The sequence below is a fragment of the Leopardus geoffroyi genome, chromosome B3, assembly GCF_018350155.1.
Source record: "Leopardus geoffroyi isolate Oge1 chromosome B3, O.geoffroyi_Oge1_pat1.0, whole genome shotgun sequence".
Lineage (NCBI taxonomy): Eukaryota > Metazoa > Chordata > Mammalia > Carnivora > Felidae > Leopardus > Leopardus geoffroyi.
The window spans coordinates 20,960,169-20,984,404 of record NC_059337.1 but is presented as its reverse complement, the minus strand read 5'-3'; the positions used below and the strand labels follow the sequence as shown (position 1 = coordinate 20,984,404).

Genomic DNA, 24,236 nt, shown 5'->3' with positions numbered 1-24,236 from the left:
GTTTCTGGATCTCCACTGAGGTCCCAGAACCAGGCTGCTTTATTTGACTGGGGATTTACCTACCATGCATTTTATTACCTGGAAGGCTGATGTCTGTCTTCTGTCACTGTCATCCCCGTTCAGAACTTCCCTAGATCCTCTTGCGTATTTATTTTTCCATAGAAACTTTAGAATTAGCTTATATAGTTACAAAAATTCCCATTGGCATTTTTATTTGGCACGTATTACATTTATATTAGTATATGAAATGGCAGAAGCCTCCCTTTGAAACACTGGTTGGGAAATCTAGATCCTGCTGATGTCTCTCTCTGGCTAACAGCCTCATCAGTGAACTTGGAAGTGGAGCCTTCTCTGTTCTAAACAGCTGTAGTCTTGGGGGAGCCCCTGAGTCAGAAGTGCTCAGCTGCCCCTCGATTCCCCACCCTCAGAAACTAAGATAATAAATATTTGTTGTTTTCAGGCTAAGTTTTGGGATCATTTGTTACATGTATATAGATAACTAATATACTGTATGTTTTAAAATAAAGTGCATCATGATTCTTACTGATTTTCAGATAAAATGCATCATGATTCATATTATCAGGACTGTAGTGTTTTTACATTTGCACCTTCTTTTTCCTATGCCCCAAATCCCTGTTCTAAAGGACATCAACATAATTCTGCATCTGTTTTATTTCTTCAATCATACAATAGTCTCAGAATAACAAGACCAACATTGCCAAGGACATGTGATTATAGATACAATTCAAGATCATTTGCATTGACTTTGGTCTTTAGAGGATAGCCCAAGAGGGATGTGCCATCAATTTACTGTGTTTTAAAATCATTCAGAATAGTTCTTCTTTCCATTATTATGTCACAAATGCATACTGCATACATATTTAGATTCATTTTTCATTTAATTCTTAGGAGTTTGCTTTTTTTCACTGAATTTTGTTTTATAATTATATAAAATAATTACATGGTTCTAAAGTCAAGTATGCAAAACAGGGTGTGTGCAAAGATGTCTAGTTTCTTACTCTTTTATCGTACACCCCAAATCTTTTCCTTCCAGTAGAGATAACCAGTTTTTTTTTTAAATTTTTTTTTCAACGTTTATTTATTTTTGGGACAGAGAGAGACAGAGCATGAACGGGGGAGGGGCAGAGAGAGAGGGAGACACAGAATCGGAAACAGGCTCCAGGCTCTGAGCCATCAGCCCAGAGCCTGATGCGGGGCTCGAACTCACGGACCGCGAGATCGTGACCTGGCTGAAGTCGGACGCTTAACCGACTGCGCCACCCAGGCGCCCCAGATAACCAGTTTTAACATTCCAAGATTTATCTTAGGTAAATCTTCCCCTTTCTTAGGTAAAAGGTAATGAGTTAGAGATACCCTTTTCTCCATCTTGTTCTTTATGCTTAACACTAAACCCTGGGGATTTTGCCAAAGTTCCACACAGTGCAGACCAGTAAGTAGAGGTATTCTGTGCTGTTCTGTAGACCTGTACTGTGTGGATGGATATCCCCTATGTGGGAATGTTAGGATGGTTTCCAGGGCTTTGCTCTTATAAATACTGCTGCAGAGAGCTGCTTTGTCTATGCCTTTCCCCATTTTTGCCAGTTTTTGTATTCACTTTCCTTTTCCTGCGCTATAATTCTCCTCAGGTACAAGCTTATGCTTAGGACCTGCCTTGGGCAGATCTGTGTACTATTTTGAGCTTGGCTTTGGCCTTCCTTGACTCTTTCTCTTCCTCCTGGCAGCCAGTGACTTCATCTCGCTTATTGGGTGTCCAATGTTCCACACTGTGGAACTTTCAAATCCTTTCCTTCAGTGATGACCCAACCTGTCCTGCAGCCCCAGGCATGTCGTCTCCCCATTGAATGTTCCAGGGCTCTGGTTTCTCAGCGTCTTCTTGTTTATATCAGCCTTCTTACAGGGTCACCTTTAACAGAGGCTTCATAGAGGCACAGCTCAGCCCATGGCAGTGCAGGGGTGTCTGGCTCTGGGACACGCTGGTGTGGTGGCGGGGCTGGGGGTGGTATTCAGGGCAGGAAGAACCCTTCCGGAGCCTGGAGACCATGCCCCAGGTCTGCGGGGAGAAGGTCTAACCTGAGGTTCAATTTCACAGCTCTGAGGTTCATCCCCTCTTGCCTCCTCTCCTATTCTTGACACCTTCCCTGGGCCAGCTCTTGTGCTTATCTCCCTGGCTTGCCTGGCATGTGGCTTTGGCACTCTGCCTACTCCTAGCCTCTCCTCAGAGGGCTGTGGCCCCTCACCCCAGCTGAGACTGTTGAACATCCTGTATGTGCTGTTGAAACTCACTGAATCTGACGTGTTTTCTCTCCTGTGTCTTCCATTCTCCCCTCTGCTGGCTTCTGAGTGCATCTGTCCCAACCTGCATGTGTCTGTAGCCAGCAATCCGCCTTCCTCTTCTTCTACACCAGACTTTGGGAATGGTTGTCTCATTCTGCACACCTCTCCTACACTCCACAACCCCCTGGCTGGCTCCTGCCCTGCCCTGGTGTTCTCCAAAGCAGCTCTCTAAGGTCACCGCTGGCTTCCTGGTCACTATGCACCAGAAGCATGAGGGATCCTTTCTCCTCCTGCCAGCTTGGGCACAGCTGGGGATGCCCCTCTGGGCACAGAGTGCCAGAGCTTGATAGAGCTGGGTCCTGGGCCCTTTCCCCACCCACCCCACCCCTTCTCCCAAGGATTCTTCTGTGTCTGCAGCTTCACCTGCCACCAGGAGTTCAGTAGGACTCCTGAGTCCAGCTGTCTCCTGAGCTTCTTTGGAAGAAGCTCAGGTTCCTGCATCTAGACATGCCCAGAATCCCCAAGCCCAGCCCCCTCCCAGGGTCCCCTCCTCAGTGAGATGAGCTTTGTCCATCTAGTCACACAACCTGCTTTCCAGAACTCCTCATCTTCACCTCATATTCCAGACTGTGAATTGAACCTCCAGAATGGACTCAGTCTATCACTGTCTCTCTGCACCATCACTACCCTCATCCACACCATCATCACCACTATCATCATCATCACCATCATCATCATCATCATCACCATCATCACCACCATCATCATCACCATCACCATCATCTCCACCGTAATCATCACCACCACCATCATCATCATCACCATCATCACCACCATCATCATCACCACCACCATCATCATCATCACCATCATCACCACCATCATCATCACCACCACCGTCACCATCACTCACTTGCTAGGACAGCTATAGTAGCCTCCCAGCTGCTCTCCCTTCTTCCCTTCTGTGGTTTGCCTCTATGCAGCCAGAGTTGCTTTCTAAAAACAGTGGTCAGGCCACTGACCAATACTCTTTAGTGACAGTCCTTGGTGTAGCTCCAGGACCCTCAGGCCTGGCTGGCACTCTCTATGCAGCCTCAACTTGTTTTGACTGCTGGCCTACCCCATGTACCTGGGCAGTTTGAACATTTTGTAGTTCTTGTAAGATGCTGTACTTGGCCACCCCAGGGGTTTTGCACTGCTCTTGCCTGAGCCTGGAAAGCTCTCTTCTCCTTTCTGTCTCTGGCTTTTTTGATTGCTTTGCATCCTTCAGACCTGAGTGCAAAGAGCAGCTGCCCCAAATTCCTCTAGAGGGCAGGCTTCCCTGTTGTTTCTTCCCTGGCACAGTGTCCTTCCTCCATGGCGTTCATCATGGGTCATCCTGATGCATTTATTTGCTGACTGTGGGAGTGATGTCAGCCTGTGAGCTCCATGTTTTCTATCCTCACGCTCAAAAATGCGTAGTACCTGAATCAATGGCAGTGGTCTTGTGCAAAGCCATTTGACCCTGTGCGTACTGTCCTTATTTGTAAAATTGGGACATTGAGATCTGCTTCATGAGTTGTTGAGCACCGAATGGATCTATACCTTTGTGACACACAGAGGTGCGATGTATCAGGGGTTGGGGGCTCTACTCGGTGACCTTTCAGATGCACACCCACACTCCCATCCTTGGCTGTGCTCTGGCTCTACCCAGCTGCCCCCTGGATCCAAGACAGAAAAAGGCACAGGCCTTGGAGTTCATGTGATCACCTGGGCCAGGCTACTGGTTCGAAGCCTCTGTCCACCACCCGCCTCATGATCATTTCCCCCAAAGGTGTCAGGGACAGGGGCCTCCAAGGCCTGACTCTATGGGACCCCCCCCCCCTTCCCTGTTTAGAGAGGTTGGCAGAGCTTAGGTTTTCCAACAGATGTTTTCATATGGAGGCTTCCCCCAGCAGGAAGGAGCCTGCTGCCCCCTATTCTTCTTTGTCTAAACTTGGCAGATACATTCTACATACACTTATGTTTGTATAATATATGTCATAATAAGAAAATTAAAAAGGAGAAATCACTCTCTGGGGAGATGGGATCTCCTTTAAACCTCTCTTTATTCTTTTGTTGTTCTGTCTCCCTCTGGTGGTCTTGGCATAGAGTTAGTTCAAGAGTTAGGCCAAATTAGAGCAATTTGTGCTCAAACATGTAGGGCCAGCTGCTTTAGTATTGTAATGAAGCTGTTTGATTTTTGGTTCTGCATTTCATGATTGGAGTTGAGAGCAGTGTCTGTGAACTGAAATACACCCCCTCCCCACACCGGCTGCTCTTCTCGGCTTCCTAATAAATAAATTCCACATTTATTAGGAGTGGGTCTGACAGTCAGGATGCTGGAGGCACCGTTTTGTTTTGTATTGTTTCCTTTTTAAAAAAAAAAAGAACAGGCAGGAATGACAAGAGCCTCCCGCAGAGGGAGGCAGCGGAGGTGGGCATCTGTCGGAGTTGTAACAAAGACCTGAATTTTTCACTGGCTTCTTCCCAGGGAGCAGGCGTCCATAGGTGCTGGTGGTAGACCCCATTGCCCGGATGGGGTGTCCTCACAACACAGGAGTCTGTGCCCCCTGATCCAGCAGGGCTTATTCGAGTGGTGGGAGAGACGGGGCCAGCTTTTAATATATCTATTTAGGGACATAGATTTAAACAGGAAATGAGCTTCAGAAAGGTCTGGCGAGCTGCCCATGTTCACCCCGGGAACTGGTAAAAGTGGCCTCAGAGGGTGGGAGTCAATTCAAAAGGCAAGGCCTACCTCCCTGCCCCAGGGATGGGCTCCACAGAGTGCCATTCGACTCCCACCCCACAGATAGGGCATGAAGACCCTTGCCCAGGCCCAGATCCCTCCCTGAGTGCTGGCTGAGGGTGTGGGTGGGTGGTTACCCCAGGCTGCAAGGACCACTCAGACTTTCCCACAGAACGCAGAGGCACCATCTAGTGGTCAGTAATGGTCATTGCAGGGAGGACGGGTGGCTTGGGCCCAGCTATGGGGTGACCTTGGGCAAACGATGGGCACTTGGAACCACACTCACTGGAGAGAATGAGGCCTGAAGGGAAGATAGGGTGAGATAGTAGAAATGCACATACTTCAGTCAGAAGCCCTGACGGTCAGGGTGGAAGGTGCTGCCATGTGATTGGCAGTCCCCTTGCCCTCTGTGGGGGTGACATCTGTCTTCCCCTAGCTGGTGACAGGTGCCTGTGTGCCTGCAGTGCACACCAGGGCTGCTGATGGATGGACAGGGAGGGGTTCCTCCCTCCATGCCCCTCCCCATTCGGCAGCCACCCCTCTCCTGTCCCCTCTTCCCCTCCCTTGGTGCCCCCAGCCCTGGCCAGCTGGAGAAAATTTGTCATATCCAGAGTGAGGACCAAGGCACCTGAGATGGAAGGAGCAGGTGGGAGTCTCGCCCTTGGGACCTGGGGCTGCGTGAGAAAGCTGACACTGGCCTGGCCTCCCAGAGGGCTTTGCTTCTAAGATGGCGGGGAGGGTGAGTTCTTGTGTGCTGGAGGTCAGGTATCCCCACACTGACTGCTCTTCAGTGTGACCTGGGGGGCAGGGGTGTAGTGCAGATTCCCAGGCCCCACTCCGGGTCCACCGAGGCAGAATTTCTCAGATGGGGCTGGGGACTCTGCAGGCCCCTTGGTCTCTGAGCATGATTCCAGACACAGAAGGAGCTGCTTGGGATCTTCTTCTCTCCCTCTTTCTGTCCTCATGTGCTGCAGCTTCAGGTGTTTTAAATGACCTGCCACATCCCCCTACCCCATCCGGTACAGGGTTTGGAAAAGGTTTGCACCACTTTGTATCTGCAGCTGGGAGGTTCCTCATGTTGATGATGGTGGAGGCCACCGTTTGGGATGTGGCTGCCTTTGGGTCTGGTCCCCACTTTGTCACTTAATATCAGCCTGGTCACAGCATCCCTTTGTCCTGTGAGCCTCGGTGCACTGTCCTGCAGCCTGCCCACAAGGCCATGTGAGCGCGTTAGCTGGCCTTGAACACTGCCTGCTGTCATCACTGCTGCCTCCCTCGTCTGGTGCTCGAGGCCCTGCCTCAGCTAAGTGCCATCTATGACTTGTGTTTTGAGTTAGGTGCAAATAAAAGCTATGAATTCAGCAATTAATGTGTTGTACTTTATATGCTTTTAGTGTTTATGAAGCTTATCCTATTAATCTTAATTTTGTGAAAACCCTAAGGAGATAGAAATCAGGAATTCCCCCTCAGCCCATTTTGCTGGTGAGAAAATAGAGGCAAACAAAAAGAGAGGAAGTGAGAGAGAGGAGAGAGGGAGAGGAAGAGGACTGTCCAAAGGGCACAAAGGAGGGTGTCAGTTTCCCAGAACACCCCAGAAAACACTCCTTTTCAAGTATCTCCCTTCCCATCATTCGGGTCCTGTGCCCCTTAGCTTCTGCGAGCAGCCTTTCCCCTTCTCATCAGATCCGGACTGAGTCCCTGTCACCTCACACCAGGTTTTGCTTCCTGCCTTCTACTTCTTGTCTGAAAAAAACCTTACTTTTTCCTTTGCTTTGTTTACCCAACCATCTGAGAGAGGGCACCTCCCAGCCTTGTCCCAGTCATTGCCATGGCTATCCCAGCCCTGGCGACGCAGCCTGGCCCTCAACACTGACAGGCAGGAGGGGGAGAGGCAGGTGCCTTCCCTCTCTGCCGAATCAGGAGGACCAGCCAGTTCCCCGCCCCACCCAGCACAGATCCCCCAGGCCTTGTTGCAATATTAAAACAGTCATGACGGTGACGTAACTTGGTGAGCCCTTCTCTGTGCCTGGTGGGTTGCTAAGCCCTGGCTGGCGCTGCCTCACTGCACCATGCATGGGCCCTGGAGTGAGTGGTCCTGGGGTCACAGGCCTGGGGAGTTGCGGGTTCAGAGGTGTGGCCCTCTCCTGGGTGGCCCTTCTGGTCTTCAGTTCTCTGAGAGGCCTCAGCCATGGGTCTCCCCGTCACTCTCCGCACAAGAGTGAAGACGCTGGTCATGGAGCAGGGCCACGCTCCAGGGGATGCGGGGTGCCAGGCCCCTTGCTGCCAGGATTACCTTCCTCTCGGGTCTCGACTCCTCTTTCTCTTGTGTTTGGGCTTGTGGTAATATAGGTGCTTTATTACCTTGATAACTTAAAGTGCCTGCCCACAGAAAGCACCGCATTGTATCTGCAGGCCCAGGTGCTGTGGTGGCCACTTCATCTCGACTCCCCACTGGGTGCACAGGCCCAGTTATGAGGTGTGGCCCTGGGGGGTCAGAGCCGCAAGTGCTGCTTGTGTGGCGTTCATGTGTGTGTGTGTGTGTGTGTGTGTGTGTGTGTGTACGTGCGTGGGTGGGTGTGTGCATACCTGTGTGTTGTGTGTGTGTGTGGGGGGGGGGTGAGGGCTTGTTGATCTGTGCTGGACTTTCGGTGAGGAGAGTCTGGGAGGAGCCCTCAGAGGTCCTACCACCCAGGTACCTGTGATGGGCTGGTTCTCTCCCACCAGAGCCAGTGCCGACTGGACTGAAGGCCAGAGTGGGTGGCCTGGGAGGAATGTGGGTCAGCTGGGCTGGAGGAGAAGTCACCATCCCACAACAGAGGACCGCCACTGGCACTGACCTTTGGGGAAGGTGGTGGTAACAGTGGCATGAAAAACGTTTGATCTATACATGCATCAGGGGTCGGTATGCTTTTCTTCGGTGTCTTTTAAGCACTAAAAGAGGGAGCTTATAGACCTACCAGAAGCTAGGATAACCCCCGGACCCTCCCACCCATCTTCCCTCAGCTCCCAGCCTCCACCCCAGTTCCTCCTACCAACAGGCCCTCATGCCCCCCCACCCCATCAAGACCCCCTGCACCCATTCCCATTCTGCCCTCACTGACCCCCTGAACGCTTTGGCTACCCACCTTCGCTGTCACAGGCAGCCTCCTCCAGACCCAGCAATGTCACCTGTGTGGAAAGAACTTTTCCAGATACACGGATGTGGTGGGGAGGCCATCCCAAAGGGCCCAGACCCACAGTGTGGACATTGGAGGAAAGGGGACCCCCTTTGTCATGTCTCCCCCTACCCAGCCCCCAGACCAAGTCTCCTGAAGGGACCCCTTCTCTTGGTTCTGTAGCAGGCGATGCTTCTTTCCTCCAGACATGGACGACAGAGCTGGGGCCGGGTGAGGGGCTTCAGGCTTGCTGAGAGGTGTTGCCAGCAGCCTGTGGAAGTTTCCAGAGTGTCATCTATGGGGAGAGCCAGGGAGGTCCTGAGGCATCAGTGGCTTCTGCAGATAGTGCTGGGGGGCTGAGAGCTGGAGCCTTGGGATTGGTTCCCTGAGGGTTTGCTAGAGGCTTCCACAAGTGTTATCAAAGATCCCTGGAGTAAACCACTGAGCACCCAAGAGGAAGGGGTACATCATCTGGGGGCTCTGCGGAGGCTGTCAAGGTCAGTGGGGAGAAGGGGCGGGGTCCCCAGGACAGTGGGGTCAGGATGGGAGGGCCCCCACCGTTCCATGGGGCATGACCTGGGGCATTCCTAAGTTGGAACCTGCCAGGGCCTGGTATTACTAATAGGTTTCTTTCAAACTTCAGAACACTTCACCTTGTTCTAAAGCACTTTATAAGGGGCATCTGGGTGGCTCAGTCGGTTAAGCATCTGACTTCAGCTCAGGTCATGATCTCACAGTTCATGGGTTTGAGCTCTGCATTGGGCTCTGTGCTGACAGATCAGAGCCTGGAGCGTGCTTCGGATTCTGTGTCTCCTTCTCTCTCTGCCGCTCCCCCGCTCATGCTCTGTCTCTCTCTGTCTCTGTCTGTCTCTCAGACAGACAGACGTTAAAAAAATAATAGACGTTAAAAAAAAATAAAGCATCTTATAAAATTGGCTTTAGTGCAGGAGCCGTGGCACTGCTGTGGAAGAGATGACAGCGGTTCTGTATCTGTGGTTTTCCCACATGTGTGTGAGTCTGATGTGTGTGCCCCTGGGTATGGATCTTCAGGCAGACAGTGTAGACTAATGCACACATGCTATGACCCGCTTTGGAGCTTTAATTTCATGTCCACAGAACTGAGGTTTGTTCCAGTGAAAGCATGATGTACGCTCCCCCTCCTGGGGCATCTCAGCTTTGTGTGCCCTTTTCTCCTGTGGATTAAAGAGAACTAAAGTTTCAGAATCATTTAGAAAACTTGCCCTGAACCCACGGTGGGCCTGGTTTCAGGGAAGTTGCACGATCACTTCTCAGGGTGAAAGCCTGCTCACTACAGGCCACACACTGGGCTCCTGGCACCTGAGCGGCCTGGTGGGCGTGTGGGCTGGAGCCGGGGCCCCAGACTCTGGGGTCTGCTGACGTCGGGATGAGGCCAGTGAAATTCTCCTTGTCCCCTCACGGGCACGTACCTCTGAATGGGAACACTGTGTTTTGGGGGCTCAGGGACTTCTGTCTGTATCCTGAGAGCAATCAGAGGCCCCGTGAAGTTTATAGCAGGGGAGGATAAAAGATCAGATCTCCCATCTAGAAGGACCTCTGGTGGCAGCATGGTCTGTGTGGAAGATTCATGTTTTAGTCCTGCCACTGTAACAAAACACCAGAGGCTGTGGCGGTTTATAAACAACAGACATTGATTTCTCACAGTTGTGGAGGATGGAACTCCAAGGTCAGGGTGCCTGCATGGTCGAGTTCTTGTGGGAGCCCCCTTCCAGGCTGCAGATGGTATTTTTCTATGTCCTCCTGTGGCCGAAAGAGGGCAAGGTGTTCTCTGGGGTCCCTCTTATAAGGGCATGGACCCCATTCATGAGGGCTCTACTCTCCTGACCTAATCACCTCCCAGACGTCATATTTCTAATAGCATCACATTGGGGCTTAGGGCTTCAACACAGGAAATGAAGGGACACAAATGGGCAACTGGAGAAAGACTCAGGATAGGTGTGGTGGCAAAGTGGACAGCACTCAGGGGATGGGTTGGATATGGATGTAAAGGCCATGCAGCTGGGAGGGTGGTGGTGTCCAAGAGGAAGAACCAGGCTCAGTGCCCGGATGGCGGTGGGATATTGGGACTTTGCTTTGGACGTGTTGAGATGGGGCCATCCCAGGAGAGCCAGCAAGCAGGCTGCTGAGTACATGGGGTTGGGGTTTGGAGAACTACAGTACCCCTCATCAGCAAGCAAGTGGTCATGGAAGCCCGAGGCACTAAGTCCCCAGGATGTCAGCATTCTGTGGCCTCGTGGAGGAAGGGGTACCTGCAGAGAGCCAAGAAAGAACAGCCAGAGACGGAGGAGGATACTGAGTGACAGGCAAGTGAGGAAGACATGTCTCAAGAAAGAGGCAGGTGACACAATGACCAGAAGGCCCACTGAATGTGAGGGCACTGAGGTCGTGTGCAGCTTTAGTGTGGGGGACATTGGAGCAGGGACACAGCGGCTAGGTTGGGATGTGCTGAGGCAGTTCTTTCCAGATATTTGCCTTCGAGAGGGAGGAGGGAGGGGGCCCACTGGAGGCGGGGATGGGTGAAGGAGGCTTTGGAACCCGCCAGGGGACACTGGAGGGTGTTTAAAAGCCCTGAGAAGACCCAACTCATAGGACTTGACTCTGAGAGGGATGGGGTCACAGGTGATCCTCAGCCCCCAGTGGGACCCACTGCCTCACAGAACCCTGGGAAGGAAGACTGCTTAGATTGCCTGTCCCTCAGGGAGCACAGGTGACACTCTGTCAGGTACAGTGAAGGGGGAGGGGCAACTGGAAGTTCCAGAACATGGGGGAAGCTATGAAATGGTGCTTGCACAGTGGGAGAGGAGGCACTTCTCAGAGGAACCTCTCAGGGTTGCCAACAACTTTTGAGGGCATTTTGGTCCATGAATTTGTAATGGAACCAACTTGCCTTGTTGGGCGGCTCTCTTTCCAGCTTCAGGCCTCCCAGAGAATGGGTGTTTGGAGTTCTGTTGAGTCCTTGGGGCAGGGGCAGAGGTTCAAGGGCATGGGCAGATGTTATGGGACTGGTGAACGGTGGCATCTGGGCTAGGCGAGTGGATGCTTTGAGAAGCAGAGTGGGTCAGAGGTGAGAACATGAAACAGCTGGCGGAGGGGACTGCTGGCCCTGGGGCCTGGGGAGCCACAGCATAGCCAGCCCTGGGGACACTGGAGCGAGGGGGAGCCTGAGAACCAGAGCCAAGGGCCCTCACAAGGAGGGATCTGGCCAGAGGCAGGCAGGGAGAGGGAAGAAGGCCGTGTGACCTGGAAAGGAAGGTGGGTGGGTCTCAGAGGCAAGCTGAGTGATGGTTACAGACTACGGACTCAGGACTGTGCTTACTCATTAGACATATTGCCTGTGCCTGCTTTTGTCCTACAGGAGCAGAGGTGACTAGGACAGACAGACCTCAAAGCCCAAGATATTTTGCATCTAGCCCCTTAGAAGAGGTTTGCTGATCTTACCTTCAGCTGCCTGTCCAGGACAGGAGCCACTAGCCATATGTGGCTATTTCTATGTAAATTAGTTGGGTTGTATAAAATTAAAAAATTCAGTTCCTCTGGGGCTCCTGAATGGCTCAGTTGGCTAAGCGTTCAACTCTTGGTTTTGACTCAGGTCATGATCTCACAGTTTGTGGGTTCGAGCCCCGCATCAGGCTCTGTGCTGACAGTGTGGAGTATGCTTGGGATTCTCTCTCTCTTCCTCTCTGTCTCTGCTTCTCCCCTGCTCACACTCTCTGTCTCTAAATAAATAAATAAAGTTAAAAAAATACTCAGTTCCTCTTGCAGTAGCCACAGTTCAAGTGCCCCAAAGCCATACATGGCTAGCAGTTCCTGTACTGAACCGCACGAAGATGGAACATTCAATATCATGGCAGGAAATTCTGTTGACAGCGCTGGCCTAGAGGCAGCAGGTGGAGCAGGCACCATGTCACCCAGCCTGGACCTGAGGTGTATGGGATGGGGGTGCCCACCCAGGCATGTGACAGGGCCAGAATCCTACAGTGCAGAAGTGGAGGAGAAAGCCCCAGAAGAACTGTAGGGTAGCAGGCAGTGTCTGCTCACTGTCCTGAGTTCCAGAGGGCTCTGGGGCAGGCATGGAAATGCTGCCCACTTGGGGACAGGGCATCTCTGGGATTGTAGCAAGTGGCTGTCACCATGGAGGCTGAGGTGCCTTGAGTGACCTGGAATTGTCCTCCTGTATCATGCATGCAGAGTTTTCTGACCGGGGTGTTGATTTTGTGAAACTACTTATACCATGCACTGTGTAGTGAGGAGGGAAGCAGACTGGCCTCCCTCTGCTGGCTGCAGATGGGCAATGGTTCAGCCCTTCTCCTTTGTCCCCTGTCCCTGCTGCCTTGTTCTTTGTCCTCTGGGAAGATGCTAACTGTGCCCTCTTCAGTTCCAGGGCCCTGCGAACCAGAAGACCTCATTGATGGGATCATCTTTGCTGCCAACTACCTGGGGTCCACCCAGCTGCTCTCAGAACGTAACCCTTCCAAAAACATCAGAATGATGCAGGCACAGGAGGCCGTCAGCCGGGTCAAGGTACTGGTGGGCTCAGCAGAGCCCTGGTTCACTGTGGGGAGGCACTGGAGTTGGGAAGGGGGACGCAACCACCCTCAGCAGGGAGAGCGGGAATGCCTGAGGCACCTGGAGAGGCCAAGGGAGACTTTGGCCTGTCTAGAAGAATGCTGGGCTAGGGACAGAGGCTGCTGGCTCCTTAATGAGGAGCCACCACCGGGCCACTGGAGACACAATTTTTAAAGGTTCCACCACATTCCATTCATAAAACACATTTGTGTGGAGGCTCAAATCCCATTTTGATGGTCTGTATATCTTTGGCACCAAAGTGCTTGCAGAAGGGGAAACAAAGGAATCACATTTTTTGTTTAAATAGAAATTTCTGACGTATTTGCTGCTCTGGGTACCCATTGAATCGCCTGGTTTTGAACAGTGGGTGCAGACGGGCAGGAGAAAGATGAGGCCAAGTCAGCAAAACTAAGGGGGTCAGGAGAGAAGGGCGTGGTGGCTTGAGGAGGTGCCCCTCTGGGCAGTTCAGGGTCTGTGGATGCTGCTGGCCTCTATGGGGTGAGAAATCGTGTCAGACCCCTCCCCACCTCTTTTATAGAGGCAAAGGGGTCTGTGGTGTGAGCCCATGGTGGTCAGGGGAGGAGATGCACAGAGCCCCGGGCCCTCCTGCCCAGACCCCAGTCCTGCTCCCCTGCCTAGAGCCTGACGCTTTTCTGCCAGTTCTGCATCTCTCTGTCCTTAGTCTTACCCTCGTAGATCTGGGTGGCTGTTGGTAATTTCCAGCGCTTGGGGGACATGTGTGGGCTTTTCTTGGTCAGTGTGTATGCTCCCCGAAGTGATGGCTATGCACCCATCCTGCCCCTGCCCCTTTCCTCTGAGCACAAGGTCTGAGTCCCAGGGTGTTAACCATAAGTCTAAAATAACTTTGCTGCCCTTCCTTCTCTTCCTTTCTTTCTTCCTTTGTCTGTTTTTCTTTTCTCTTACATGCTGCTCAGAGGATGCAAAAGGCTGCTAAAATCAAGAAAAAAGCGGTGTGTAGGACCAAGGGGTTTGCTGGTGTTTCTGGGCTTTGTCCTATGCAGTTTGGGGGGCGGTCCTATTTGTAGGAACACAAATCATGTGGCAAACAGCTTTTTCCTCCTCTTCCCTTGGTAGATAAATAGATTTTTGAACAAAACCACAGTCACTTTTTTTTTTAACCACCCACTTATAGAAGAACCTCATCATTGCCCTTGTTACGTTTTTGTTCAGTCTCTCATGCCAGAACATGGTTAATGCTGTGACGTTACTGTTTCCCATCAACGGCTTTCACATGTAGCATTTCACATGACCATGTGACGCATTGAGTGCTTCGGCCTCCTGTACAGAATTAATTAAATTGTTCTGATATTTAAAGACTCATTAAGTTTAATTTACTAAATCAGGATGATGAGAAGGTCAGCTTGTCCATGAGTTGCGTTCTCCACTGGTAAGAGTTTCTGGAGCATGAGAAAACTTTAAAAAAAAAAATTGAGGTGACCCCCTGGTCATTTGTTTGTAAAACTGGTCATTTAGTAAATGCTGGGTCCTCCCGATACAGGAAATCTCAAATGCTTGGCATCGGAAGACGCTCATTTGGTGCAGGTGCAGGCTTGGTGCTTTGACAGCAAGAGATTTAGTCCTCCACCCTCACCTAGAACACCTGTTTTCTGTCTGTGTGGCCAGAGGAGCCTGTCTGGTGGCTCCCTTCCTCCTGCGGTGAGACTTCTCTCCCCGTGACATTTGCTCTTTGTCCCTCAGTGTTTCCTTGGATTCCCTGATCTGTAGGAGAGGAAGGAACTCAGCCATCTCCCTCTGCCCAAGCCGGCTTTCTGCTGGGAGCCTCCAGGCGGTGCAGATGGGTTGGCTTTGCAGACCTGTAATTGGGGTGTGCTCTCCCGCCCCACCAAGGAGGAGGTGTCCCTTGCCTGCAGTTGCCCAGTGCACCCCTACACCCCTGTGCCCAAATACCAGGCAGCTGGAACAGGGCTCTGTTGTGCCTGGTCCTCAGATCTGTAGTCCAGAGAGCCCGAATGGGTGGGAGCAGGCAGACCCAGCTCAGAAGAGCCTCTGCGGCTGGCTCACCTGATTATATCCATGGAGAGTTGTTCTTCCCTTCGGGCAAGGGGATGTTCAGGATCGTGGCTGAGGGCTCCTTTTCTGGTGTGCTCACATCTAGCCAGGCAAGTGCTGATAGGAGCCCAGGACCAGGAGTAAGCAGCATCCCCACACAGCTGACGTGCTGCTGACTGTGGGGTCATGGTGCCCCTATCCACAGACATGCCCACCTGATTGCTGGCTCTCTGTTGGATGCACGGTGCACTCCCCCTTTCTTCCAGCAGAGAGTACAATGGGGCGAGCTTTGCTGTTCACCATTAGTGATCAAGTTTTGGCTTAATCCATTCACCCCCCCCCCCCCCCGATCCCGTCTGAGCTCATTCAGCTCTATGTGTGTGTCCCTGTTCTCTGATCAAGTACATCATAGCGCTCAAACTTCCTGCAAACTTTTTTTTTTTTTTTTTTTTTGCTTCTGGCCCAACCTGTTTGTTTGTTTTTTTTTTTTTTTTTTTTTAGCAAAAAGATTTTGAGGAACAGCCCCACACTATAATGTTTAGAAGCATGTGGATGTAGGATATAACCCGGTTTTTCAAATCAGAGAAAAAGTAGTTCTTCTACATTCCTGCAAAGTATTTTCACCTGGATTATTTTGAACTGTGTTTTTTTTTATTATTATTTTTTTAATGTTTTTATTTATTTTTGAGACAGAGAGAGACCAAGCATGAGCAGGGGAGGGGCAGAGAGAGAGAGAGGGAGACACAGAATCCAAAGCAGGCCCCAGGCCCCGAGCTGTCAGCACAGAGCCCGACGTGGGGCTCGAACCCACATACTGTGAGATCATGACCTGAGCTGAAGTTGGACGCCCAACCGACTGAGCCACCCAGGCGCCCCAGAACTGTGTTCTCTTTAAAATCAGTTAAAAGCAGTGTCATTTCGTGGTGGGCTGAAAGCCCCAAAGACTGCTTCCCTTGAAAACAGAGCTAAAATACGAATTTATCAATATTATACAGGGCCCCTCTGTGACTCTGAATTCTTGAGGAATCGTCAGCAGGGGGTTTCTGATTTCAGATTTTTTAGTGAGGAATTAAATCACACTTTCTGCTCATTTGAAGTGGAAGATATGCCACTGTGGGCTCCTAGTGATCACAAAGAATTACTTACCTCAGTGGGTACACCGGAAGAATTTGTATTTCATTGCCACTGTGCAGCAGCAGTTAGGATTCCCATGGATGTAAAACCCAATGACAAGCTATCTTGGTTGAGGGCAGACCCTAAATAAATAGTGCACTCAGCTTCTAGAACATTCCATGTACACATAAGAATTGACCATATGATGAAGGTATTCCAGGAGCTGACAAAGCAGGGGCATTTGTGTGACAGATTCTTCTGGTTTCTCTGATGTTGCTGGGAGGGCAGCACTGAGTCCGGCTGGAGTCTTAGTTCCCTTAGGGTTTTTGGAAGACCAGCATTAAGCCTGCTGGGGCGATTGACATGACTAGGATTATTTAAATCAGAAGAAGATGCTGACAATCTAATCCAACTTCTTTGAAAATTTCTTCCCCATTTCCTGGGGATATTTGGAATCTCAAATCCAGGAAACGCATGTAGCCTGAGTACAGAGACCCTGTACCTTCACCGGGCTTGATAAGGGTCGGCAGGCAGGCCTACTTTTTAGGGAGTGGAAGGGCTGCGCTTTGGATGCTGGGACATAAGACCCCAGGCGTCCAGCCCCCCTCCATGCTCAGGCTTCCGGAAGCTGTCTCCTCCCTCCTCCTTCACGCCCTGTGCAAACTGCCTTTAGAACTCACTTCGCTACAGATTGCGCTGGAAGGCGGTGTGCAATTTAGATTTCCCATGGCTGCTCCAAGCTGGGGCAGCATTTCCCTCTAGGGGCGCTCAGGGTCATTAGTAAAATTGTCAGGCTTTTGTTCAAGTTAGTTGTTTCTTTTTTCTTTCTTTCTTTCTTTTTTTTTAAATTTGTAACAGTATCCACTGTCCTTTCTTAGAATTCGGAGGGGGATGCCCAGACTCTGACCGAAGTGGATCTCTTCATCTCCACCCAGAGGATCAAGGTGTTAAATGCGGACACACAGGTAAGGTTTTAAAGACCATTGTTTAAAATCCTGTCATTAAACCCCTAACGTCCCACCTCTAATCGCAGGAGAACTTTCCCTCTGGGATGAGCTGAATGGCTGTCCCCAAGGACCATTGCTCCTCCGGACCTTGGGTCTTGAATGGGTTGTGGATTCTAGAGTAAGCTGCAGGGGACCGAGGAGCATCAGGCCGGGAAGATAAAGACGCCGGGGATGTAGGTGTGCTGGCTGCAGCTGAATTAAATAGACAAAATGAAGGGGAAGGAAAGCGGGATTCGGAAGCTGTGTGTGCTGACCGTCAGGATTCTAGAATGGCCTTCCTGAAACCTCCGTATGCCGGGTCCGGGGAATGGAGCTGGAGGGTGGAAATCCTGTGGCAGCCCTCTGCCCTCTGAATGGGTGGTCCTCCATCAGGGAGCCAGAGTCGGGGGCGGGGGGCGCTGTCTTAAGATTTTCTACCTGTAAACCATGTGTTGTGGCCAGCGTCTTCTCATTTTTCCTGTGCTTTACACTGCTGTTGGTGGAAAAGACAGATCCATGAGGAGGAAGTGAGCCATGCAGGATATAAACGCCTATGAGCTGAGAAGGAGAAAGAGGGAAGGAGGCCAAGGGCAAGGGGTAGATGGAGGGAGGGGTCGGGAAGGCCTCAGGCAATGCTGTGTGCTTGAGGTTTGCTGAGAGGGAGGCCCCATTCACTCTGGGGCCAGATCTCCATTACTGGGCCTTTTTGAGGACGGCCAGATGCCGGGGTAATGACCCCTTTGCTTCTTTGTCATCAGCGAGTAATCTGTGTGGTGTCACTGGATGTGTGGGTACCCCGTTCCCTCACACCCTTTTTCGCCTAAAGGTTTTAGCATCCAGTGATCATCTTGCTTGTGTTGGTTCGAACATTGGAAGTGCAAAATGGTGATTTTCTAATCATGTCACGCTCTCCACTTGTATTATCAGACCTCTCTCTATCTGTGCAGAAGACCTTTTGTTTCTTTCTCTCTCTCTTCACTGTGGACTGATGTTTATTTTTTAACTTGTGTTACCTCTGTTAACTTCCTTATTCTTTTTGGTGCTCCAGTGATCCCAAATTCAGCCGGCCAGAGACCTTTAAACTGGGTCCTGTGTGGTTTTAACATCTTCCCTCTAGTCTTTGCTCATGTCGTTGCTTTCTGAGACAGTGAGGTATTCTGAGCTCCCCTTACACTTGCCCTGCGCCAGACCTGGAATCAGCCATTTCTTCAGGGAGCCACACACAGTTCTTTTTAGTGTGGGGAATGACATACAGCAACAAAGACCTGCGTGCTGGCCGTGCTCAGCATTGTGGGCGCGTCGTTGCTCCTGGGCCCTTGCAGCGAGCAGAGCTAGACAATACATGTGTTTTAGAAGGCTGTGAGTTCCTAGGTGCCCCTCCGTCTGGGAGGACAATGGCTCTACCCTGGACATGCGGGCAGAAATCAGGAAATGCTGAGGAGCCACCACCACTGTCCCCTCTCCAGTCCCCCTTTCTGAAAAGTGGCCCTTGTGGTTTTAAACCTAGCCTTGGCCAGAAAACAGCTCAGCTCCCAGAAGACAGACGTGGGGCAATACCTGCTGTAAAATGGATTCGTGAGGAAGAAAAGGGGCTTCAGAGGCTGCCGAAGCACCCAGTTTTCTTTTGTGCAAAAAGCACAAATGCATAAAAGAACAACTGATTAGTTTCTCCGAGCCTTCCTGTGCAGCCTGTTAGGCAGGGGTCACGAGCAAGACGCTCAGTGGAGAGTCCTGTCAGACAACAAAAGCCATCAAGAGTAATGGACCTGCCAGGAGCCCAGGGAATTGAATGGCTACTGAGACCCATCCATCAGTCAGGGGAGCTGCCTCAGTGTCCCCTGACCGGGGCCTGGGCTCTCTGGGAAGAACTTATCTGTGGAAAATGTTGGCCTTGGAGCCTTCCTTATCTGCTAGGGAGAAACACATGTCTTCCAGGGAAGGAACCCTTCTCCAGAGCCACAGACTACCTGTGAGCAGGTGGGGACAGGCTTCACTGCCGGCAGCCTCCCTGCTCTCCCTCCAGCAGGGACCATGAGCTCCACCCCAACATCGTGCCTCCAAGAAGCAGTGGAAGAGTGCTGTAGGCTGAAGGTGAAGGCAGATTCACCTTGACTGTGAATCGCTCACCTGAAATTCTGTGTTCACTGGAGCAGTGTATTCTCAACCAGGGGATACTTGGCAAAGGCTGGAAATATCTTTGGTTGTCACAGCTTAGGAAGGGGGAGATGCTACTGGCATCTAGTGGGTAGAGGCCAGGGATGCTGCTGAACATCCTACAGTGTATGGGACAGCCCTTCACAATGAATGACCCACCCCAAACATCATCAGTGTCAAGTTTGAGAAGTTCTGAACCTGAGTGTTTTTTATTTTTATTTTTATTTATTATTATTATTATTAACATTTATTCATTTTTGAGAGTGAGAGAGAGAGAGACAGAGCATGAGTCAGGGAGGGGCAGAGAGAGGGACAGTATCCGAAGCAGGCTTCAGGCTCCAAGTTGTCAGCACAGAGCCTGACGCGGGGCTCAAACTCACAAACTGCGAGATCATGACCTGAGCCAAAGTTGGACACTTAACCGACTGAGCCACCCAGATGTTTCATTTGAGTGTTTTTTAATGGCTTGTTCTCCCTGACGTTTCCTGACATGGACCCCTTCCTCTCTCTCCTGACAGGAAACCATGATGGACCATGCCTTGCGCACCATCTCCTATATCGCAGACATTGGGAACATCGTGGTGCTGATGGCCAGGCGCCGCATGCCCCGGTCGGCCTCTCAGGACTGCATTGAGACCACCCCCGGGGCCCAGGAGGGGAAGAAGCAGTACAAGATGATTTGCCACGTGTTCGAGTCTGAGGATGTAAGTAACCGCACAGGCGTGCCGCACCCCTCTCCCAACAGCCCAGACTTCACCAGGGCTCCGGCATCCCAGGCTCTTTGGAAGCCAAGTCTCAGGTAGAAATCCCATGCACTGTCATTGATGTATTTTCTAACACTCAGAGTTTGCAGAGATGGTGAACACAGTTCTACTTCACTTCAGGGCTGTTTATAAATTGAACCATAGTTAAATAGGCTGGGGGCGGGGGGATTGGTGGCTAGCTATCTGAAGATATCCTTTAACAAAACCTTATCCTCCTAAAAGAGAATACTCCTTGACTTTTTTCTGTTGTTAAGATGCACATTTTCACATGTGGGGCTTGCACACAAGGAAGGCAGCATCCGCGTCTGGGGAGTAGCTCTGCTTTCACTCGTGACCACTTCACATCATGATAAGTTGAAAAATAATTCTGAAGCTTAAATACTGCAGGCTCGCTAGGAGACCATGAACCCTTTCACTCTTTCCTTCAATGGGATGAGAGCATCTTTCTGAGCCTGGAATTGGATAATAGGGATGGGAGAAGGGAGCCCAGGGCCAGGAGGTGAGAACAGGAGAGAATGGGCCCGGGTCTCTCTGCTGCCCCCTGGCGGGAAGATCTTGTTGTGGCTGTTGCCAAAGTAGAATTTTTGTTTTTTTTTAACTTTTTTTTAATGTTTATTTATGAGAGATGGGGGGCGGGGGGGGGGGCTTGAGTGGGGGAGGGGCAGAGAGAGACATACACACAGAATCCGAAGTAGGTTCCAGGCTCTGAGCGGTCAGCACAGAACCCGATGCGGGACTTGAACTTGTGAACTGTGAGATCATAATCTGAGCCGAAGTCAGACGCTTAACCAACGGAACCACCCAGGCACCCCCAAAGTAGAATTTTTAAAAAGCAATCTCTTCTCCGTGGACACTTGGCAAGGATCATTCTTGTTCACATATGGACTTGCAGGTCAGAAACCTGAAGCAGAGGGGAACGCCCCCCCCAGTTTTTACATTTGGAGACTGTAGGGATGGAGGCAGCCATCTTTATTAAGAAGTTGAAGACAGCTAGAAGTGCTTTGCAGTAATGGCATACTGATTGGAGAAGAAATTTAAACACACCCACTGGTGCACACACATATTCTTTTCGCCACAATACAGGTATCCGTGGACACCTAATTGGGCACTTCTGTGTGACTCAGGGCTTGAGGATGTCATAGAGACTTGGGGGGGTGGTTGGTGAAGATGGGCCCTTGGGAAGGGCTATGAGTGAAAGGAAGGGTAAGACAAGGAACAGGCCAGCAGTGGAGGGTGAATGGTCTGCTGCCACAGAAGTCATGAGGAGCAGGCACAAAGGGGAGGTGGCCACCCCTGTGGATGGCTGTGGGCTAAGGGGTAGAGAAGGGATACTGCTGTCGGGGGGTGCTGCTGTGGCCCAGTGTTTTCAGTGCAAGGAGAGAAGGCTGAGGGCCAATAAAGGTGGGCATGAATAGGATTCCCAAGTGGTCCTTGAAGGAGGGAGGGGAAGGACCCACCCCCTGGGGTGTGTCCAGGGACGCTGAGCAGCTGCCCAGAGCATATGACCTGGATGGTGGCTCCGTCCAGGGGGGCTGCTGGGGATGAGTAAGGGATCTCTGAGGGTCTGGTGACAGTGGTGTGGGACACCTGCAGAAAACAGGAGTGGTAGTAAGGATACCAGGGCTCTTTCTGAGCCTCAGTTTCCCTCTAGAAACAGTTGCTCCTGGGCTGAGGCCAGTGTAGATGAGCCACACAAAGGAGTGCTGGGGGTATGGCAGCTCCCTTTTCCCTTCCTCACCTCCTGCAGGAGGTCGGTCACCTCTGGGCACCACCCTGCCAATGCCAGCCCCTGGCTGAGGCCCCCTGCACTCCCCACCTTCCTGGGTGGGACTCCTGGCCTCATAGCATTGAGCACCCACAGGCCCAGGCTGTGAACTGGGGGGCAGGTGAGCCCCTTGTCTGAAGGGCTCCAAGCATGTCCCCCAGTCCAGCTGGGAGAGAGACACCAGGACACAGGGTGGATGGGGAAATAGGAGACTGCCACCAGCAGCTGGCGGGGAGATGCCAAGGGCTCCTGGATGGCACCCCAGGGAACCCACTGTCCCTAGGAGCTCCTATGGGTTGGGCTGGGGCACCCAGGAAGAACCCTAGGTGGATCCCAGGGCACTGGGCAGCCCTGCCAGACTATAAGTGCAGCTGTGAAGGGAGTGTTGCTCTCAGACTCCCACCCTGTCAGGACCTCAGTCAGCTGGGGACAGACCTGGAGGCCTCAGGGCAACCAGCAGCAAGTCCTGAGACCCCAGGGGGGGCAGGACAGTTCCCAGGCTCCCTGTCCCCCCTACCCTCACCTTCTACCCTCTGGCCTTGGCTGCTGCTCTGCTGTTCTCGGATGTGCCTCTCCTGGGCTCCCCACCCTCCGATCCACGCATGTCCAGGCTGGGGTGTCACTTAGTGGTCCCCAGGACACAGCATCTCTGCCTGGTCCACCCAAACAGCACTGCCAAAATACCAAAATACTGATCTTGGGAGTGGGCAGGGCTTACTCCAGTGAACACTGGCTTGTCCTTCCTGTAAACTGTTGAGGGCCCAGTGTAGGAGGGCAGTTCAATCTAGAATCTGCACCTATTTCAGGAAAGCCTTCCACGCTCTGCCATTATTACCTAGACCAGCCCACTTCGTTACAGAGACATAGTCATTTGTGGCACTTAAATCATGCAGTGTGTAGAAGGAGGAAGGGATTTAGGCATTTAGGTAAAATCCTTTGTTTCCCAGTCCTGAGGTTTGCTGAGGGCATCCATGCAGAAGGCCCCCTTGATGGCTGTTGGGGAGGCAGGTGGTGGCAGGGGGTAGACCAGCACTGGGGTCCCCTCACTCCAGGGCTGGGGGGAGGAGGCCCTGTGGTGGGCCAAGCCGCTGGGAGCCCTGTTGCTCTCCAGGGCCACACAGCTGTTAGTGTGCTTGGCATCCTTCTGGGAGCTCGGGGTTTAGCTCTTGCCACCCACCTGTCCCCCATCTGCACACTGGCTGGTGACAGGGAATGCCTGACAATGACTTTTCAATGTCCAGGGCTCTGCAGTGTCAGAGATTCAGTAATGTCCACACAAGTGGTTCTCTGAAGTGGAAAGAAGTGATTTTCTCTGTGGGGTCTGTGCTGGTGTCCCTAGGTCTGGTGCTTCTTATCGACCTCAGCCTGGAACAGCCACACCCCCCACCAGAACAGCTGAACACACACCTGCCTCCCCAGTTGCCATTGGGTTCAGTTGTTGAGGAGACATAAATGTTGGGGAGACAACTGACAGTCTCTGTGACACTCCCTAAAGAACACACCTCTGGTCTATTTTGGAAATAAGAGGGGTGGAAAGAAAATATAGGACAGTCACCAATGGAAGCAACAAAAATATGATATTTAGCAAACAATTCATAATTTTCTCAGACTTTTTGAAATTGTGCTTTGTTCTGGATGGTCTGGGACTTTAACAGCTCAGGTGGGAGCAGTCAGGATTGGTCCCTGATGGCAGATAGTCAGCTGACCAGGGGGCGTTAGTGGGAAGACAGCTATCACCAGAAGAGAGCCTACAATTTAAAAAAATTCTTTTTAATGTTTAGTTTTGCGAGAGAGACAGAGTGCAAGTCGGGGAAGGGCAGAGAGAGAGGGTGAGACACAGAATCTGAAGCAGGCTCCAGGCTCTGACCTGTCAGCACAGAGCCCAGCGCAGGGCTTAAATCCTCGAACCATGAGATCATGACCTGAGCCAAACCAACTGAGCCACGAGGCACCCCTCTTTTTGTTGTTGTTGTTTATTTATTTATTCTGAGAGAAAAAGCAAGGGAGGAGCTGAGAGAGAGAGTCCCAAGCAGGCTTCACACTGTCAACACAGCTCAATGCGGGGCTCTAACTCCAGAAGAGCAAGATTATGACTTGAGCTGAAACTGAGAGTCGGATGCCTTACCCACGGGGACGCTCGGACGCCACCCCCCACTTGTTCCTTTAAGCCCGGACAGGGGTCCTTTGTAGGCTTCTGTGTACACTCTGCCCCCAGCCCTGCCGCGGCCACTCTGCTCCAGGCAGCATGGAGCCTGTGCTGGTGTCTCCAGTGGGCTTCTCCCTGCCCACAGGCCCAGCTGATCGCACAGTCCATTGGCCAGGCCTTTAGCGTGGCCTACCAGGAGTTCCTGCGGGCTAACGGCATCAACCCAGAAGACCTGAGCCAGAAAGAGTACAGCGACATCATCAATACCCAGGAGATGTACAACGATGATCTCATCCACTTCTCAAACTCAGAGAACCGCAAGGAGGTGAGCCGCATGCACCCTTGGCAGGCCCCGGGCACCACGCTGCACTGGCCTCTGCCACCCATGTTGGGTCCCTGAAGAGCTGGGGCCAGCCGGCACTGCCCCACACCAGCTCACTGCCAGAGGACTGGAG

General features: G+C 51.7%; 1 protein-coding gene across 5 annotated transcripts in view; it reads left to right on the top strand.

Annotated features, from left to right (window-relative positions):
* The window catches only part of APBA2 (amyloid beta precursor protein binding family A member 2), a 272,181-nt gene that overhangs the window by 233,893 nt on the left and 14,052 nt on the right, over nt 1–24,236 (top strand). For 3 of the 5 annotated variants that reach the window (XM_045448855.1, XM_045448854.1, XM_045448853.1), the window contains exons 6-10: nt 12,632–12,777; nt 13,749–13,793; nt 16,845–16,931; nt 19,625–19,810; nt 23,927–24,106. In XM_045448855.1, the coding sequence (XP_045304811.1) occupies nt 12,632–12,777; nt 13,749–13,793; nt 16,845–16,931; nt 19,625–19,810; nt 23,927–24,106 (644 nt within the window). The remainder of the gene's footprint in view (nt 1–12,631; nt 12,778–13,748; nt 13,794–16,844; nt 16,932–19,624; nt 19,811–23,926; nt 24,107–24,236) is intronic. The other 2 variants (XM_045448856.1, XM_045448857.1) reach the window with 2 other exon arrangements.